The sequence below is a fragment of the Megachile rotundata genome, chromosome 6 (assembly GCF_050947335.1).
Source record: "Megachile rotundata isolate GNS110a chromosome 6, iyMegRotu1, whole genome shotgun sequence".
Lineage (NCBI taxonomy): Eukaryota > Metazoa > Arthropoda > Insecta > Hymenoptera > Megachilidae > Megachile > Megachile rotundata.
The window spans coordinates 10,978,014-10,995,511 of NC_134988.1; the positions used below are offsets into that span (position 1 = coordinate 10,978,014).

Here is a 17,498-nt window from a genome sequence, read left to right on the forward strand (position 1 = left end):
ACAACGCGCAGATAATGCAACATGTGAAATACCCCATACGTGTATATGTAACGCATTGAATACACCACACGCATTCTATGCAACGCGTACATGCAATTCCTGAAATATGCACCTCGTGTAATATTCAATGTATCGACTGCCCCACATGTTCAATCCACATCGTATAAAACATGTAACACATGGTATGTACCGCATGAGATATGCAACGCGCTAAACACACCACATGTGCTACTCGTTGAACACTCCACATGAAGAATATGTAATACATGAAGTATGTAACACGTGGTATGCAATGTTTATTAATTCAGCGTGCAGCAACTGGGTGGTACAACGCATAGCAACGGAGATGTGACATAAATCAGGGCAATGGAACAAGTAGGATGCGTGGCAATAGTGTAGCAATAAAACAAGAGACTTAACCCTGGAGAAGATTTCTCAGTGCAATACTCGTGAACTTTAGATTTATGACAGTTTAAAATGATCTCACGTAGTTGCTAACTTGTAACCATAGCATACAGTTTGAAATTAGCAGCGGTAGCATGGAGTACATGACACGTGAGTGATTGAGGGCGATCAGGTGTGCGCACAAAGTTGCTGTGGATTAACTGCGAGCGGAAGATATGAATTACGAAATCCGGATATCTAGCCATCTAAAGTAAACAATTTATCATTCGTTTAATGATTGCTGTATCAAAGACTGTCACGTCTTGGCTGCAACTGTTTGCGTTACGATGATTAATCTTGAGCAAAAACGTAACTGAGACACGTAGTGCAAATTAATTACATTTGATGGAATAAGAAGCATATCTGGTAAATTAAATTGTATCATATTGTTCTAGGTTTGCAATTAACTTGTCAAGTTTATACACAAATTTTTTTTGTAAGAATTTGCAAAAATTATATTCTGATAAATTCCCCGAGGAAAAGAATAAGAGTCTGAATTTAGTTGGCAAGAATTTGTGACTTTTCGCCCTTAGCCTATATTCTTTTCAAACTGTATTAGCAGGTTAACGAAAATCGTTATCGACGAAGCCGTAGAAAGTTTTTCGTAAGTTTTTCTCTCCCGTGATCCATGTTAATCTGTTATCCTTCGCGAAACGTACGGCCCTGTTTATGAAGCAGATCGTGCCCACTAAACTTTCGCCGAACTTGAAATCAACGGAACAGCCATTCTGAGGGTAGCCTCGTTAGTGGAATTTCGAGTTCTCCTAGTTTTAACAATTTCTCGACTGACTGCAGAATTTGTGATGGACATCGGGGATCAAGCACTGGAACGATATTCGCAAACGACGAGAAACTTCGACATTCTGTTCACTGTTCTGAACGAAAATAATGGACATCTGTTTTACACGTTCTTGCGTTCTGTCAGGAATTTTTTAGTGACAGTCGGTTGTTATCTATCAGAAAGTCAGCAATTAAAAATATAGAGATCACTTGTAACCAATTAAAATTTATATAGACATCATTTGTCACCAATTAAAAGTTTCCCAGTACCAATTATTTAATATTAATTTTTCGATGAACATTCATACAGTAATTTGTCAGTAATTGAAATATCGAAAATAAATGACCAGTTGTTGATGTCCGAATATTCAAGTATTTTGATGCAAATTTATTTTCCCTCTCGACGGTGAAAAATAATGAATTTGTAATATAATTGTTTCAACTAACAATAGAGACCGGCAGAATTCTGTTTGTTCATCATTCAGTGGGTCATTTCACGAAAGGTGTGGGGATTATTCGCCACGGCGACAGAAATGTTACTTGGTTTTTCATCATGATGCTTCCACGTCGATGAAAAACCGCGACGCGCGGTTTCATCGCAATAAATTGAAAAAAAGAAATAGGTCGAAACTGTCGAAGTCGAGTTATTCCTTTTAATTACTTTCCTTCTGCTTCCTTTTTCGATCGCGAGAATGTGTCGATACGACACGTAATTCGATGAGAAGCAATTAGAGTTTCTTTCGGTAATTATTGTCTTTTAAGTATTATGAATTTTGTATTGTAGTCAACGTGAATTGTCAATTTCTCTTTAGGAAATTGGGATTGAGCGATTGGTTTATTCAATCGTAACGAACTGATAAAAAAGTCCGTGAAGTTTTTTTCGGTCATCAATTTCTATCATGCCGTTCCTATTTACGAGGGCAAAGAAGATTAAGATATACTCCCTCTTCTGTTCCAAACTTTCACCCTGATGATGCTATCTTGCAAACTGTTAAGAGCATGGAAGAAGTTTCAGGATAAACGATTTGTATGTGAATTTATAACACGATAAGATAAGATGGCTGATCATGTTTTTATGAGCGAATCCATGCGAATTGATTCACTTGTCTGAAAACTTTTTAAGAAAAATTTTTTTGTTCTTTAAGGAAAATTATCTTGCATCATTCATATCTTCTCCTCATTTATTTAATAATTTCACAATTTTTTTAGAGGTCAATATTTACGGATTTACAATATTCTTATTTAAATTATTAGTTAATAAATGATTTAGTGAAAGTTAAATTTAAATTCGGGTATATTAATTTTAAATTCGATTGTCAACATTTACAAATATTGTGTTAGTTAAAAATTACCTTCGACCACAAGAAATTAAAAAAAAAAAATAAAAAGGTGATAAATGAGGTAAAAATCAGAAAAGAAAAGGGGAGCACAGCATTCGAGACATCCTAATTCCCTCTGTTCTACAAAATCCCATCAAATCGAACATCGAAGCTTAACAAATAATCCCAAAAGCTTATATTTCCACCTCAGTGGCGCTAATGAATCGTTCCGCACGGCTTTAGACGAATTAACACCTTCTATCCCCTAATACATTCCCCGTTACTTCCCTTGCCGATCATTGTATCACACTGAAGCATTATTAGATAATTAACAGCTTCATTTCGGTGGAACTACGATCATTAGGGGATCTATTTATAGAACATCCACAATTACATTCTTTAACACGTTCACTGCCATGATAAATCCATGTGGAATCGGCGGGCTTATGTGTCTATTTGAGGTTATAGAGTTTTAGGGATTTGCAAATATAGATTCAGTGTTATAGGGATTTGGGAATGGAGAGACTGGGGATATAGGGATTTGAAGATAAAGTTTGGGGATGTACTTTAGCTAGAGACTACTTGGAGATGATTTGGAGATATAGGATTCAAGGATATAGCATGTTGGACGTGCCAGAATATAGAGGTATTTGTGGATGCAGAGGTTTAACGACATAGCGAGACAGATACATATGAATGCGAACATATAGAGTTCCAGGGATTCGGTACGAATCTAGAGGTGTATTCAATGATATATGAACCTGAATGTGTAAAGCTTGACATAGAAACCCAAAAATGTCAGCACATCTATCAAAAATATGAAACAGTTCCTAATGTGAATTTCTATCCCAACATCCACATATGAATCACATTAGCAGCCAACATGTTAATATTTTCACTTGCAATAGACCTCATATTTGCTACTGCACATCAATTCGTATCAAGCTACATAGAAGGAACCCAAAGTACATACCCTTGATGAAGTCGACGGCCATTTCCAATCCATATGTGTCCTTATCGCAGTCGTCTAGAATATGAGCACCGATCTTAACACCAGGCACGATCTCCCGATCGTTCAACCTATCCAAAGTATACAGCATCGCCTCTAACGCCTGTACACCTCCCTGTGGCATTACAGGACCGCAAGTAATAGTATCCTCCCTCTCGTGCACCATCATCAGACCACCCAACACTAAATCTCCCTCCACGACCGCACTGTGTTTAACCGGCCACTGGTTCAAAGGTTCCATTTCCACGGACGAGTTATTTACTTTATACAATCCATCTTCCGTGTTCGCGTGTTCCTCTCCATTTGTCTCTATGGGGTCGAAACCGAACGATCGTTGTTCGTTGCCAGTTGCCGCCGTAATCGATGGATCGACATCGACGAACTGCAGACCGAATTCCGTCGTCGGAAACGTGACATCGTCACCGACGTAAGCTTCCCCGGAATGGTCGACAGTGCTGTTATACTCGTTTACGGGTAGCCGTAATATGGATTCGATCTCCGGGACGTTGCTTCCGTTGTGATCGCTTTCGTGGATAGTTATCGACGTTGCTGTTTCGTCGACCTTCGAGGAGTCGGATCGGATACTGGCCGACGTTGTGCTCGATACTCTCGACGATCTGGATTTTCTGCCTTTCGGAAAACGCTCGTTGATCCAGCTTCCCATAATGCCGGCCGAGACTCGAGAGTCCATCGATCGCTCATCCTCGATGTCCTCTACCTCTTTTCTGGTTGGATTAACCTGGTTCAGCGTTCCATTATTCTCAGATCCGTTCCCGACCGCTTTGTTCGCCGCGTTTTTCCAACGGAATCCAACGGCTAGTTCGTTATTCTTCATTTTGTCGACAATGTTTTGATTCGGGGGGACCCTGGAGACGTCAGACCCGTCTCTGGAAGCAATTATTGACCCATTAAGACTGCCGTTGAATCTCGTTGCGTTTACTTCGTCATTTTTCAGGTTAACACTGTTGTCCTCCGCGGGGGAACCAGAGAATCTCGTTAACGACGATCGATTCATTTGCTCGTTCATTTTTAAACTCTCCGATAAATTTATTGTCACATTCGGATTTTCATCCAAATCACTTGAAGACGTATTTAACCCCGATTGTTCAGTTATTCTCTGACTGTCCACGGACCCGCTCCATTTTTCTACGAAGGCTATAGAGTTTCGGGACGGGTCGTTTGAGGCGTTCTTCGTCGAAAGATACGCGGAACTCTCGACAAGTGATTCGATAGGAGAAACCACGAAGAGCTCTGCCTCCTTTGTCACGCCCTTAAACACGGAACCCTCTTCCTGCGCGGCTTTAAACTTGGCTTCCTTGCCGTGTTCATTAAGCTGGCTCCATGTCGCGTTTAATTCTGTCGCATCTGTTTCGTTCTCGGCCTCGTTGTTTGACTCAACCTCGTTGTCTAACATCAAAGCCTCGGTTACCGGTTCACCACCGTTTAGTTCCGCTGCGTTAGCCGTCGCTTCCTCTCGGCTTATCAAATTATCTAAGACGTTCCCTTCGTCGAAAGTGAAGTCCCGGTTACTTGTCGCATCCTCTCTTGCGACTTCGTACATTTCTTCCTCATGCGCACGATCTTCATTTGAATCTACATGCTCCACATCTGAATACGCGTGATTGTAATCTGAATATGCATGACTCGAATTGCCATGGGGACTGGCGGTTAGGAATGTGTGCATGCTACTTTCGGGATCAAAGTTTTTATTAATTTCTTCATCGACCTCTGTTTTTTCTGCACTCATATTCGTAGACGGAATTAAGCTTCCACTTTCGGTAGAAGTTTCATTTGCTTCGTTATCACCGCTAATTTCTTGAAACATTTTCTGATTGGAATTTACAGATTGGTTTGAACCGGTTCCAGCTGAAATTAAGCTCCGAGCGATGAAAGTGGAATTCGTTTCCGTGTTATCTTTTTTGTAGCCTGTTCCGTTATCACTTCTATTGACTTCATGCTTTTCCTCATTCGAATCCACGTGGTTCGATAAATCGGGATATGGAATGTTCACGGACGAAATTAAGCTCCCATTCTCCGTCATGGACGAGAAATTCATTTCCATTTTATTTTCTTGGATTAGCTCCTGTTTCGAATGGTTCGATGAATTCGGATGGGTATCGACAGATGAAGTTAAGCTCCCTTTCTCTACGTTGGAAAAATTCAGTTTCATATGGTCACTCACGTTATAACTGGTGATCTCTTGATTCTCACTCGTATTCTGATTGAAGGAATTATAAGAAGATGTGTTCCTATTTTCTGTACCAAAATGCAGTTCCTTACTTTCACTTTCCGGGTCAGTATCGTTAATACCGCTAATATTTTCGTGCGGTACATCAGCATAACTTTGATTCAAACTGTGATCCAGAGCGGACATCTCCTGCATAATAGAAAGTCCGTCCGAAAGAGCGACTGGGAAATCTTGCTCTATAGAAAAGTTATCACGAACTTGCACCTGTTTCAAAAGAGTTTCGTTCCCCAAAGGAGCAATCATTAATTTATTAAACGCCAACCTCAGATCAAAGTTTGAAGAATGCTCCTCAGTTCGATTCAACTTGAAATCGGACGAAAAATATGGTCCTTCCGTACTCGTTGAATTCTTCATAGCTTTTAGTCCATCGATCGATTTCGCGCGTTCATTATTCATCAAGCTGTACACCGATCTACTTTCCGATTTCAAGCCCCTCATAATTTCACGTTTCGCCACTTCCTTTTCGTCGAACGTCTCATTCGCTGCGGCACTTATTAGGCGATGGTCAAATTCTTGATCTCGCTCAGCATCCACTTTCTGACTTTCCTTGCCGAATGCATTCCGGTCTCTTTTTTCCCCATCCACAGAGGAGTCATCGACGTGACCGTAATACCGATATGCAAAGCTTACGAGCTGGTTTCCGGTTGACGCTCCGTTTCCCATGCTCCCTGGCTCCTGTTTCTGTCGCACCACGTTGCCTTTCCACGAACGGTTCTTTATCGCCGCACCGAAAAACCAGGACGAATCTTTCGATTCCCGAGTCGTGTCGAGGATTTCCGTCCCCGCGTTCCGCTCCGTGGACTTATCAGCTCGTCCCCGCGAATCCAGGCGCTTCGTTCCGAAATCTCCGATCTCGGAAATTCGAGAATCAGATCTCGAAATTGCGTTCCTTGATTCGGAGTCCTCTGTCGCAGCGGAGTGATCGCTGGATCGACCAGAACCGCGATCGTAAGCGGCTTTGCTGTCGTTCGCCGTGTTGCCATAATCGAGCGGAAGCCGTTCACCAGCTAAGCCGTGCCGCAGAATCGGCAACACCATCGAAATGGCCAGGACGGCCAACCAACCGTTGTTCCGCCGCATCACCTCTCTCCCTTGGCGATCATGTCTTAATCCTGAAACGAAGGAAACATGCCACCAGTTAAATGCCGCTCTACAAATTGCGGAATACGCCTGGGGCTGCTCGCAAGCTATGCGCCTGACGTGGACCTTTCGATAAGGGGATAAAGGTTCCACCAGTTGCATTTGACTGTTGCGAATGCGGAATAAGCAAACGTCAAAGTCTGGGGGAGAGGGAAAAAGGACCTCTAATGGTAAACGTTTGCACCTGTAAAATGTGGAGTTTGTTGGAAAGTGCAGAAGTAGAGAATGTCTAACAAAAGGTCTAAAGGGTCTGGAGAGCAGGAGTGTAAAGAGGGTTCGAAAGAACGTTTGCTCAATTTAATTATTGAAGCATAATAAATAGACGCCTAACAATTGATGTCTAAATCTAGAAATTTAGAAATTTAAGATTTAAGAAATCTGCAAAAATCTAGACATGTAGAGTGTCTCTTTTAAGAATTTATCAAATTGTGCCTATATTTAAATAATATGATTTTAAAAACTGTTTTAAACTGGTATTGAGAGTAGCTCAAAAATTAACGTGAAACTTTAGAACGATACAGCAGGTTTTATGTAAATGGATGTTCAGCGTGCGAGGAAAGTTGCAGCAGTTTATCATCCGAACTTTCTTTGAAATGTTAAATCAGATGCGATTGCTTTATTGCAGCAACAGCAGCGTAGGTTTAACTTTGAACATAATTTGAATTTTGCATGAATCCGATGCGAACCTGAGAAATTCATGAAAGTGGAATTAGCTCTGGATTCTGATGGAATTGTTATGGATTTAACTTTTGAGCATGAGGGATCTAATCAGACTCGGACCGTAATTTCTGACGGCGGAAATGAGGATTTAATATGAGATTTGCGCGGACTGGATTGGAGTGTTGATAAATTCTTAGATCCGAGCGTTAACGAAGTTGGAATGTTAATAAATCTTGAGACTCAAGGGTTAATAAATTTAACGTCTTCGGTTGTAAAGTCATTGATCGAATTTTATATGCGAGTTTGACCACGTTCCAATTCGGAACTGATATTTCGTTGAAATTCGGGATATACGGAATTTATGTCGAGGACATTTTTTATGCCTCGCCTTTGGTAGCAGAGATCATTTCGATCGGTGTCACAATAACGAACGATTTTTAATTAACCCAGCGAAGTACGGTATTAAAATATTCACGAGCACCAGGTCAGGGTTATTAATCACGGTGCGTTTATACACGAACACTCAGACGAGCGTTCGTCATTTTCGTTGCTTGCGGAATCAAGCCCGATTATTAAATAGCGAAACGAGCTATAAAGCTATCTGAAATAGCCGCAATGATCATTGTTCCGTGGTCGAATTTGGAATATTGCCATTAAGCTCTCCAAACTAGAAGATAAACGATACGTTTTGTTATCACCGCTTTTCGGTAACAATGGATACCGGTTCGAAGAATTTCGTTTTACCTTTGAGGAATCCATTGATCTATTGTATGTTTTAACTAATCGCTTGATAAGGAATGTTATATTCAGAGGTCCAGACAAATTATATCGTCGAAATTTATTACATTCATATAGTGAAATATTTACATGCTATAATTGATGAAGCTGCGAAAGCTAACACTGAAGCTAACACGACTTTGTTTGTTTGATGGAAATTTGTTTACAATACATAAAATCTTGTTTCTTATAAATATTAATAATAATTTTAACGTCACACCCATATTAACTGAAATTGCTCTAAGAAGTGAATAAATGAATAATAAATAAATTTTATTCATACAGTATGTATAAAACCAAAGGATCTCATGAGATCCTTTTAGATACATAAAATTTGCAAAAGAAAAATTTGCATTTTCTTTACGTGAAAAATTTGATTTATTTGAAGATTTCTTCTGAGTTATCTATCGTAATAAAGCTTAAGGTATTAAAGTTTCCACGAAATCAATTAATACCGATATACTAGTAGCGTGGAGGAACACGCTTGAAGAGGAAGTATGATTCTATTGAAGCTCGCTTTATTGTTCGACCGCCACGTACTAATCCAATAATCAATGCTTTGAAAAATTAATTTCCTGCGGCGGTGCTGGTTACACTCGCCACCAGAGAGATACGTGAAACGCTTATATGCACTTTCTAGTAAAACCTTGCACGATTATTCCTACACAGGTTACTCCACGTCATTGTGCAGATATTGGACGTTAAGTGGTTAGACTGGGATAGCTTTGACTATCGATAATCATTTTATCTGGATATTTGGGGATTTAGGGATTTCGAAACGCTTAGAGTGTTCTAGATTTGGGGATTTGCAGATTTGGAAATGTAGATTTGGGAGTTTGGAAGTTGGAGATTTAAGGATTTGGGGAGGGGAGAGTTGGTCAAGTGATTTGGGTACTTGAGAATTTCGGAGTTGGGGGTTTGGGTAATTAGGAAGATGGGTATTTGGGAATTTTGGGGTGTGAGGATTTGGGGATGTGGGAGTTAAGGAATATTGGGATTTGGGGACATAGGGATTTGGGGATGTTGGGATTTGGGAATTTAAGGATTTGGGAATGTTGGAATTTGGGAATGTTGGGATTTGGGAACGTTGGGATTTGGGGACGTTGGGATTTTGGAATTTAAGGATTTGGGGATGTTGGAATTTGGGAATGTTGGGATTTGGGAACGTTGGGATTTGGGGACGTTGGGATTTTGGAATTTAAGGATTTGGGGATGTTGGAATTTGGGAATGTTGGGATTTGGGGACGTTGGGATTTCGGGACGTTGGAATTTGGGAATTTAAGAATTTGGGGATGTTGGAATTGGGGGATGTAGCAATTTGGGTATGTTGGAATTGGGGGATGTAGCAATTTGGGGATATTGAAATTTGGGGATGTTGGGATTTGGGGAAGTGAGAATTGGTCACATGGAGATTTGGTTATTTGAGAATTTAGACATTAGGGATTTGGGCACTTAGGAAGGTGGGCATATAGGAATTTTGGGATGTGGGAATTCGAAGATATAGGGGTTAAGGAATATTGGGATTTGGGGATGTAGCAATTTGGGAATACAAGAATTTGAGAATGTTGAAATTTGGAGATACTGAGATGTGGGGCTGTTGGGATTTGGGGATGTGGGAGTTAGTCATATGGAGTTTTAGATATTTGAGAAATTAGACATTAGGGATTTGGGAACTTAGGAAGCGAATTTAGGAATTTTGGGATATGTGGATTTGGGGATATAGGAGTTAAGGAATATCAGGATTTGGGTACATAGTGATTTGAGAATATAAGGATTTATTGTTATTGAGATTTGATGATGTTGAAATTTGATATTGATGTTAGAATTTGATGATATTAAACTTGAATATAAATGTATAGAACACAGTGATTTAGAAATATAAAAATTCAGGTATATAAGAATTTGTAGGCATTAAGATTTGGATATACCTATTTGACAATGCAGGTATTTAGAGATATAAAGATTTATGTATACAATGATTTTGAAGGATCAAATTGAGCATCAGTAAATTTAATGACCTAAAAATTTACAGATTTTAAATATAATGATTCCATTTTTGAGTGAACCTGTACAACTCAGAGATAACCACACGCAGTCACAGAAATCTTGAATACAATTTAGCAAGTTACGATTCTGGATGTTATCGTGGACGACACAAATGTCAGCAACTCGCAGCAGGGCAATTAAGGGCTGGAAGCAGGCCGCTCGCGAGCACACTACCGTACGTGCACAATGCGTCACGATAATTACACGCACTAGTTGTGCAGGATAATAGCGCGAACAGCATGACTCTCCACGTTTTCCGCTCAATTTATCTTCTCTTTTGTTATTGCATCGACGATCATAATAATAATGGACGCTCGTTTGTCGCTTGATCGATTCGACACAACCTTTCAATAGAACTTCAGAAATCAAAAACCTTTGTTCAATATTCAAAAACAAACAATCACTGAAACTTTACTTAAGTATCTTACAAACGATGAAAACTCTGTTCAATGTTTAAAAAGAATTTGAAAAATGAAACTTTACTTGATGTTATAAATGAAATTTTAAGAATGAAAGACTTTGCTCGATGTTATAAATGAACTTCAAAAATGAAAGACTTTGTTCGATGTTATAAATGAACTTCAAAAATGAAAGACTTTGCTCTTGAAAGGAAGAGTTTGAGACTTGAAAAGAATTTGAAAAATGACAGAAACTGCGAGGTTTAAAAATGAATAAAAAATGATAAAAACTTTGCTGCAGGTTTATAAAAAAATTCAGATATAGCAGACACTTCATTGGAGGTATAAAAATGAACTTTGAAAATGATAATGAGATTCCTTAAATTTTAATAAAAATTCTTGTTAAGAAATTTTTTATTTAACAGTAACAAAAGAAATATGATACGAATACATCTTCGTTGCACATAAATTAATTTTACTAAAAAAACTTTTCAATACTTGTACCATAAAGCCAAGCATTTGACTTCTACCTATTTGACTTGTATTATTTTTTAAACAACCTGTATACAGTAAAATGTGAAATTGACTTAACAGCAGTGTCTTTGATTATTCAAAATAACTCAATCTTCGAAAGAATAAATTATATAAACTTGTTATGTGATTACCAAATCCCAAAATGATTCATCAGTTCTAAAAGTAGTATCACACATATACCACACACGTCGAAATAAAGTCTGAGAGCGGAATTTTTGTGAAAGATTATTATCATTCCTCTGTTATATGTTTCGATGGAATCGCGATAAGCGTGTGTATACTACCCTCGGCTAATGTGGCCCCATAGTTGACCTATCATCAATGGTTATCGGGTAATGGGACGTGGTTTCCAAGGGGGATACAACGCACACATACGATTTCACGGTGCTACCTCTGGGATGACGGTATAATAACAATACTCCGGTCTCCGTCTCTGCTTGCAAACGACTTCAGTTATCGCTTTGACCGTAAATGAAACGATGTTACCGAGTGCGTTTCTAATTAAAGTACCTAGGAGGATGTTGATTAACAATCCGCGAGAGCGATATGATGCCGCGAACACGTTCCAGCGAAATATTGCACCACAGGGAACAGTGTCATCTTGATTAATGGAATTGTGAACAATGCTCTTAATGTATCATCGCACGTTCGGTTTCGAACAATCGAAAGGTAAATTTAGGAACATGATTCTGGGTCAGGAGCGGATTCTGGGTCAGTTGTGACCCGGACGATACATGAAGTTGCGTAATCGATGGTGTAGTACTTGGAGCGCAGTCAAATTTAAAGAAGTATTAGGTTAATATTATAACATACAAGTATTATAAGTCTCAAGTTGGAAATAAATATTGAAGAAACCAAGATGAAAAATTATATTTACATTTGTACCTCAAAGCTTTAATACTTCATTAAGATAAAGGTCTACAAACAACACAGATGTATACTTTTAATTTCATACCTCTTGTACATTTTATTTCAAACACACTGTCACTTCATCAAATATATCGAAACATATTTTATTTCAAGTGTACGTTTATATGTAAGTACTGAATATAAAGTACTGAAAAATGTATAAAGTATCGAAGTATTAAAGTACCTGAAACGTCCAAAGTAGGTCGAGAAATTGTGAAAATCTTTTGTGAAAAAGTAATGAGATCCGTAAGTGAACTGATCTTATTCTTTATCGATTATTCGAAAGACCTTGGCAAGATCCATTGATCCATACCAACAGGATTTGACATAACAAAAAGAGGAACCTTCCAATTTGCATGGAAATAAGGAACCATGGTTTCCTCATAATTCCGAGTGGTATAGCCCGAAGTGCATTGGATGCGTTCGGATTTCATCTATTTTAAAAGAACCAACTCTGTCGAATGGAATCCCATGGTGGTGTCGCCTGCCACGCGTTCCCGATGTTTTCTGCGGGAACAAAAGAAGATCCTTGATGGCACGCGAAACGAAGTGGATGAATGGAGAGGCTGCAACGAGCCAGAAAACAATCAGCAACAAAAATCGGTCTCCCAATGGTAGACACTGCGTCGAAATTACGGTTTCGTTTCTTCGGTTTGTTGTTAAAAATAATTACTCTTGCTTGAAGAACTAGTTGAATCGGGGCCAATTGCGGAACAATTGATTGACTTAGCTGTGTTATTTTTTAAGGAAGTTATGGAGGGATATGATGGAGATTCTTTGTTATTTTTTAATTTTGGCGGGTGAAGATAGAGGGATGCGAAGATTTTGGGAGGTGGAGGAGTTTGAGATGTGGAGGATTTTGGGATTTGAGGAATTTTGAGAGGAGGAGGTGCTGAGAGGTGGAAGATTTGAAATGTGGAGATTTTGAGATGTGGAGGACTTTGAAATGTGAGGATTTTGGGATGTGGAAGTCTTTGGAATGTGAGGATTTTGGGATGTAGAAGAATTTAGGATGTTGCGATTCTAGGATTTGATGAATTTTGAGATGTGGAGAATTCTGGGATTTGAGGAATTTGGATATGTAGAGATGCTAAGATGTGGGAAACTATGAGATGTGGAGTTTCTGGAGTATAGAAAACCTTGAAATGTGGGGATTCTGAGGTGTAGGAGAGTTTGGGATGTGGAGTTTCTCGAGTATAGAAAACCTTGAAATGTGAGGATTCTGAAATGTGGGAAACTATGGTATGTGGAATTTCTGGAGTATAGAAAACCTTGAAGTGTGAGGATTCTGAGATGTGGGAAACTATGGGATGTGGAATTTCTGGAGTATAGAAAACCTTGAAATGTGAGGATTCTGAGATGTGGGAAACTATGGGATGTGAAATTTCTGGGGTATAGAAAACCTTGAAATGTGAAGATTCTGAGATGTGGAAAACTATGGTACGTGGAATTTTTGAAGTATAGAAAACCTTGAAATATAGGGATTCTGAGGTGTGGAAACCTTGGAATGTGAAAATTTCAAAACATAAAAAAATATAACAAATTTTTGATTCTAGTATTAGCTTTTGAAATGTGAAGATCCACAATTTCCCACAAAACTTCCCGTCCTAAAATCACTCGTCCTAACCAAATTCTCCTAGTCATTCAAACAAGCACCCAGCAACGTAAAAAAATTTATCTGCTCCATTTCCCATGCGAACGGACAGGTTAGTTTTAATCTCGTGAACGACGAGACGGTCTTTAATCTGTTCTGAACGAACGACGGCTGTACACAGCAAACAATGCGTCGTTAACGTTCGATCCCTTTCTATCAAGTTTCTAGATGGTTGGATCTGGAAAAAACGATCGTGTGTCCATATGGTTGTCGTTTAGAAGTTGAGGTTCTCTTTTTCCCTTGTCTGCTTAGAGTGATCGATGATCGCTGTCGATATAGGAGAGGAATTTGTATTTCAAGCTGGTGGACAAATTTCGTCGGAATTTCAGACGGCTTGCGAACTTTCTTCGACGGGGGATGCGCGTAACTTACATCGTTTTAATACTTCCTATAAGGGAAGTTTTTATCGAAAGTTTTGCGGATAAACTTGGGTCAGTTATTAGGGGATATTAGAGCAATTTTTAACAAAAGTTTATGAATAAAGTTTCGGGATTCTTTGTATTCTTAAGAAGCTGTTAATTACGTGTAACTATCGCTACTTTTTTAACGCTGTTAGTATAGACTGATAAATATCTTTGTCGCATACTAAAGTATTTGGTTATGAAAGTTTTTTATTAAAGAACTTCCGATTGCTCGGAAGATTATTAAATAAGAAGGAAGGAGACTGTGAAATGAATTTGATTGCTGAAATATGAATTTTATGGAATTTTTATTGCATACTTATTAAATTATCTGTCACTGTATTCTGTATGAAAATATTGGAATCTGTTCTGCATTTTTGATTCGGTCCTCCTTTATTTTAATACGAAATTGATAAGATAAAGGTGATTAATATTCATTCAAACTCTGGCCTGACAAAATTTCTTCCGTTATGATAAAATAGGTCGAGGCATCTTCGTAAGTAACCGGTGGAATCCATATTCTTCTTGAAGATAAAATCAATCATCAGAGTATACTTCACCATTTTTATGCCTGGGAAATAAGGGATCTTGTCGTTCGGATATTACTATCAGGAAAGGAAAATTATTATAAACGAGCCGACTTACTGGCCTGAGACTGAAAGTTATTGATTAGCGTGCATTCCCGAATTTACTGTTCTGCATTTTTTTGTACATCATGATGTAACGAATTTCCAATTCAAATCTTCAGATTTTGCAGATTTGCAAGTTTATAAGTTTCTATGCAAATTGGTATGTTTTCAAGTTTATGTACATTTTTACATTTTTATGTATGTAAATTTGGAAATTTTTAAGTATGTATCTACATTTCTGAATTTCCAAGTTTCTATGTAAATTTGCAATTTTCAAATTTTATGTAAATTTGAAAATTTTTGAGTATGAATGTACATTTTTACATTTTTAAGTATGAATGTACATTTTTACATTTGTAAGTATGTATATAAATTTTTATATTTTTAAGTATGTATGTAAATTTCCAAATTTCCCAAATTGCAATATTTTTAAATTCCAATATTTTCAAGTTTCAATATTTCCAAATTCCAATATAACCAAATCCTAATATCCCCAAATCGCAATGTCCTCAAATTCCAATATTTCCAAATTTCAACATTCCCAAATTCCATTGTTCTCAAACCCAAATATTACGAAATCCAAATATCCCCAAATGCAAACATCCCCAATTGCTACAATCCCCAAATTCCCAAATCCCGAAATCAGCAATATCCCCAAATTCCAATATCCTCAAATCCCAACATTTCCAAGTCCCACCATCCCCAAATCCCATCATCCCTAAGTCCCACCATCCCCAAATCCCACCATTCCCAAATCCCACCATCCCCAAATCCCAACATTCCCAAATTCCAACATCCCCAAATCCCACCATCCCCAAATCCCGCCATTCCCAAATCTCACCATCCCCAAATTCCAACATCCCCAAATCCTACCATCCCCAAATCTCATCATCCCCAAATCCCAACATTCCTAAACCCCACCATCCCCAAATGCCAAAATTCCCAAATCCCCAACCCCCAAATCCCAACATCCCCAACACCCAAATCCTCAAATTTGCAAACCTCTAAATCCCCAAATTCCTAGACCACTAAACCCCTAAAAGCCCAAGTCCTCAAGCTCTCAAATTTAATGAATCTCTCCACTGTCCCCAACTCTTCCACGAAGAAATTAACTCCTATAAACACAAATTCCATAAGAAACTTCTACCCACAAGCAGCCATTGATACAATTGTCCGACCACAATAATGCTGAACCCTCAACGGTGATTTCTCTCCTTTGAAACTGGTAAGAAAACTTTCGTTATAAAATCGCATCTCCCTAATTACTTTCGCGATCGCAATTTCGTTATCGATTCACCTTCATCAATCCTTGTCGGTCGAGTAACGATCGCTCTCTAAGCTGAAATTAATGGTGATAAAATACATTTGTAAGTCCATTAGGGAAAATGGAGGACCGACAGCGACTAGTTTCCTCGTGATTTTATTTTTCAACTCGTGATCGAACTTCGTGGGCAGATCCGACGTGGCACTAAAAATTTCACTAGAAACCAGCGCGCTTTTAGGAAGCGGAATTTCTCTGACGCGAAAAATTCGAAGCTTCCGGTCGAGCTGAAGTAATGAAAACGATCTTCGAATCGATTAATGAACTTGACGAGGTGGTGGTTTCTGGAGACGGTGAATAACGCTGCTTTTCAGGACATCGTGACTGGGATTTCGATTCGAATCGGACTTCTTTCTATTTGTCAGTGACGTTCGAACTGCTCGGAAATTTTTATGTGCCTTCAAAGATTGCTAGATAATTTCCTATTAAATTCTTTTCGTTTGTCCATTAATTAAAATATAATTTAAGAAGATTCTCAAAATTTATTTTGTTTGGAGAGAATGATCTGACACTTACTGGAAGAGTTCAAGTTTTCTTATTTGTATACATAATTTTTCACAATGATTATAAACATGAATCATTTATTTTGTAAATATTATTTTATGAATTTTATAAATTTTAAGAATTTTCATGAGTACACAAAAAGTTGCTGGTGGCATTCTTCTTCAACTGCAATGATGATGTGAAACAATTTTAAATCTGTTACCGATACAGTACTTATTAATTAATATTGCCACTCAATTTGTCAAAAATCGACTATGTTATTAAATACTAATCAGAATTGAAAAAGACTATACAGTCTCGAGTACCTAAACGTTAATCTACTTAAAGAACAGTTGCAAACAGCGCAATCAGCAAATTGCAAACTCGAAAATTTCAGAAGTTCGAAAGAGTTTCAAACTTTAGATATGGTATAAGGAAGAGTAAGTCCCAATTTTTTCCTGCGACTTAGTAGAATGGAACTTCGAATCCAGTTGAGAAGTTCTATCGGATACTTCAAACTGGAGGTGCGTTCGAAGCCTTCGACGAAATCAGCGAGGTTATCAAAGGATGCTCGAAGATGTAACCGTTCGCAACTTTCTTACAATAGACGTTGCACGGAGACTTAGCGAAAGCAGCTGAAAACAGGAATTTTACAAAGTTCTGACAAAGTTACAATCCCGTTGAGTCGGCCATACAGCATAACTAACTATACGGCAAAGGGGAACATCAATCTCGAGAGTTTTACA

At 38.4% G+C, this 17,498-nt stretch overlaps 1 protein-coding gene across 1 annotated transcript in view; it reads right to left on the reverse strand.

Annotated features, from left to right (window-relative positions):
- The window catches only part of Glurb (metabotropic glutamate receptor B), a 300,574-nt gene that overhangs the window by 179,274 nt on the left and 103,802 nt on the right, over positions 1–17,498 (reverse strand). The window contains exon 2 of the mRNA XM_012285055.2: positions 3,517–6,912. Within this exon, the coding sequence (XP_012140445.2) occupies positions 3,517–6,880 (3,364 nt within the window). The 5' untranslated portion in view covers positions 6,881–6,912. The remainder of the gene's footprint in view (positions 1–3,516; positions 6,913–17,498) is intronic.